The 3,642-nt window shown below is 43.0% G+C and overlaps 1 protein-coding gene across 1 annotated transcript; it reads right to left on the bottom strand.

The window, feature by feature from the left end:
* Positions 1 to 351: 351 nt before the first annotated feature.
* LOC142196211 (uncharacterized) lies at positions 352 to 1,902 on the bottom strand. Its single transcript, XM_075266429.1, has one exon. The coding sequence runs from the start codon at positions 1,900 to 1,902 to the stop codon at positions 352 to 354; it is 1,551 nt and encodes a 516-aa protein (XP_075122530.1).
* Positions 1,903 to 3,642: the final 1,740 nt, after the last annotated feature.

Genomic DNA, 3,642 nt, shown 5'->3' with positions numbered 1-3,642 from the left:
GTTAGGGCTTCCCGTCTTTGATCTTTTATGTCCAACAATCCTATCAATGCCCATTCTCTTCCTGACTCTTTTTCTCTTTGTGTATTCACACAAATACACAACACATGGCCAGTTTAACCGGTTCCCAGAGGAAGAGACATCTCATCCCTGAGATGGAAAAATGGGATAGAGAGATATAACAGCATAAGCCCCCACCTTTTTATACTTAATTTTTCCAAAGATATCATTGTCCCCCCACAATTCCCCCATTAAGACATTTATTATTTTTCATATCAGATGAGTACGTTCACTTAGTTCCCTAAATGCCAGCCCTGCTGGATTCCCCATCTGATATTTTTTTTTTATAAATGTCTACCACTTATATCTATCTTTATCATAACATCTATTAAAACATATCAAAATTAACTTGAAAAAACAATATATAAACAATATGACCATGGCAATTTGTACAATGATTTGTAATATCCCTGTTATCCATCCACCTATTCCCTTGAACCAATTAACAGGATTCAGAAAAGAAAAAGTGTCGGACCACCAGCTATCTTCATTTTTCCCCACCTCCTTCTCATATTCTTCCCTTAATTTGTATATATTCTCTAATTCTTGTTTTCCTTTGATATTACCTTCTGGATCGATATAATGGCAACAGGTAGGTCCCACCACCTGACACATCCCACCCTGGGCCGCAGTAACATAATCTAGTACCAGGGTGTGTTGGTTGGTGACTATGATCAGCTGGTTTTGTACTGCTATGGTGGTGTTAAGTACGCCTAATATACCCCATATTTGATCATCTAAGTAATCGGTGGCTTCTACTAGCTTATCCCAGGTTTGCGTTATCATTGGATAAACAAGGACTGTACTGACTATTTTGTTTCCTGTACTCATTTGGACCAGGTGGGGTCTACCACTTTTCCTAGGGGTGTTATCAGCTGCTCTCTTGTACAGAGTATGCTTAGGTATGGCTTTTGCATTTAGTCTATCAACTATAAAGGTGGCAGGAGTGAGTCTTACTATTGTACATGTACCTTTCACCCCCACCGGTAACCACTTGTATGCATTGTTGCCACATGCCCAATACATCTGAGGAGGTAGAGCAAAGAAGGCTGAGTGTTGGGTAATAAGTTTGTGCACAAGGTCCACAAAGCTGGATACATTTTTCAGCATACACCAAGATGGTTGTTTACCCAGGGCCCCACAATATCCAAAATCTCGATTTCCACAAACAAAGTTGAGGTTCTTTTTCCTATAAAGTCTTTCTTCAATTGTCTCATTTACACATTCTATATTCCCGGGTATCTCTTTACATGTGTGATTATTCCCTTCTATGAATAGATGAGCATGTTCCCAGGACATGTTGTGTAATGTTCTTTCTATGACCCAAGGTGTCCAAAAATCCCCTCTCTTTTTCCCATCATCAGCAAAACTTATCTGTAGTCGGGCTTGGGGAATTTCTCCTAACCGATTAACAGTGGATTTCTTTTGGGTAACCCATCTATCTCCATTATACGTCACATATTGGATATTCTCATTATCCCCAGTAAGGTTACCTTGCCACCATGGGTAATCTGTCCACCCCACTATTGGTATCCCCACAGTAACATTTGCCCACAATTTCCACACTGATTCTTTCATATTGTGGGTGTGATCCATACAACCAGACCAGTTGATCAGTTCTTCCATGGGGACAGGCACAGCTATGAACGGTAGACTGGAGGAGGAAATGGGTGAGTGAGTGCATATCCAACAATTTTTGAGGGCCTTATTGAACCCTTCTACCATTATAAGATGATGTCTGACAAATTTATTGTCAACTTCTCTAGGTCCCTGAAGAGATTTCCAGGCTCCACTGATTGTGAGTCCTTTTAGAAAGCATAAAACAAGTAATGTCCATCTCTTCATTCCTGCCGTGGTTCAGGAACCTTTTTACAATGGGAAGCGTGCATCCAGGTAGATTTTCCTTCCAATTTGACTGAAGTGGCAGTTGTCAGCAATACTTGGGAGGGACCATCATATCTGGGTTCAAGAGGCTTCCTGGTATGTCTTTTCACAACCACCCAATCACCAGGCTGCAAGCTATGTGTTCCTGAAAAATCAGAAGGGTCTGGAATAGAAGAAAACACCTGTTTATGTGTTACTTTCAATCTTTGACACAAGTTCTGGACATAGCTGGCAGTGCTGTCATAATTAAGTTGTAAAGTCTGGGGAAAATATAACCCTAGTCTAGGCACACTTCCAAAAAGCACCTCGAATGGTGACAGACCTGTCTTTCTATTAGGAGTGGTCCTTACTGAGTATAAGGCTAGAGACAGGCACTCTGGCCAGGGCTTTCCTGTCTCTGCCATGGCTTTCTGGATTTTTAACTTGAGTGTGCCATTCAACCTTTCCACTTTGCCTGAACTTTGGGGATGGTAGGGTGTGTGGAAAGCTTGCTCAATCCCTAATGCAGACATTATTTCCCTCATTATTTCACCTGTGAAATGTGTACCTCTATCAGACTCTATCACCTCAGGTACCCCGAATCTACACACAAGTTCAGACATCAATTTCTTGGCAGTTACCTGTGCAGTTGCTCAGCTGACCGGATAAGCCTCCACCCAACCTGAGAACAAATCCACACAGACCAACACATTTTCGTACGTTCCAGATTTAGGCAATTGTATGTAGTCTACTTGTAACCTTTGAAATGGATACAGGGATTTTGGTGTGCATTTGGTAGGTGTTTTAACTACCTGTCCTGGATTGTGTAGAGCACATATGTGACATGCTTTTACGTGATTCCCTGCAGCCCTTCCAAAACCTGGGGCAAACCATAATTTACCCACTAGTGACTCCATGGCATTTCGAGAGGCATGCACCTTACCGTGGGCCAAACCAGCCATTTGGGGGTATGCTGCTGCGGGCAGACACAGTCTATCCCCCATTTTCCACATTCCTTCACATTCTCTGGCACCAGCCTTTGCCCATTTCTCAATTTCCTCACCAGTCACCTTAGCGTACAGCCCCTTGGGGTCTGCTAGGTCAATATCCATCTTGCTCACCTGGTTGAGACCCTTCCATGGCAGTAGTGCCGCTGCTTTTGCTGCTCGATCAGCCTTCTCATTTCCGATACTCTCAGGGTCTCTTCCCCTTGTGTGAGCTTTGACTTTCACAATTGCCAACTGCTTAGGGAGCAATATGGCTTCCATTAGCTGACTTACTAAGTTTCCATTCTTAATTGGCTTACCCTGTGCCGTCAGGAAGTTCCTGGACCTCCATATTGGGCCATAATCATGTGCAATGCCATACGCATACCTGGAGTCAGTGTAAATGTTTGCTGTGCTATCCTTTGCTACTTTGCAGGCTTCTATAAGGGCTTTCAGTTCAGCCTCTTGTGCTGACGTGTGGTGGAAGGGCTTCTTGTACTATGGTGTCATGTGTAGTGACTACAGCATACCCTGTAACAAATTTGCCTTTTTCTGTTAAGTACCTAGAACCGTCCACAAACATCTCATAGTCAGGATTCTCCAGTGGGGCATCAGTAACATGACTGAAGCCGACTGTCTCTTGAGACATCAGGTCAACACAGTCATGCTGATGTTGGCTGTCAAATAAGTCACCTTCTGAGAGGGAGTTTAAAAATATCTCATCCTCTATTCCCCC

This window comes from Leptodactylus fuscus, chromosome 2 (assembly GCF_031893055.1).
Source record: "Leptodactylus fuscus isolate aLepFus1 chromosome 2, aLepFus1.hap2, whole genome shotgun sequence".
In the NCBI taxonomy this organism is placed as follows: Eukaryota; Metazoa; Chordata; class Amphibia; order Anura; family Leptodactylidae; genus Leptodactylus; species Leptodactylus fuscus.
This window is presented reverse-complemented; position numbering and strand designations above follow the sequence as displayed.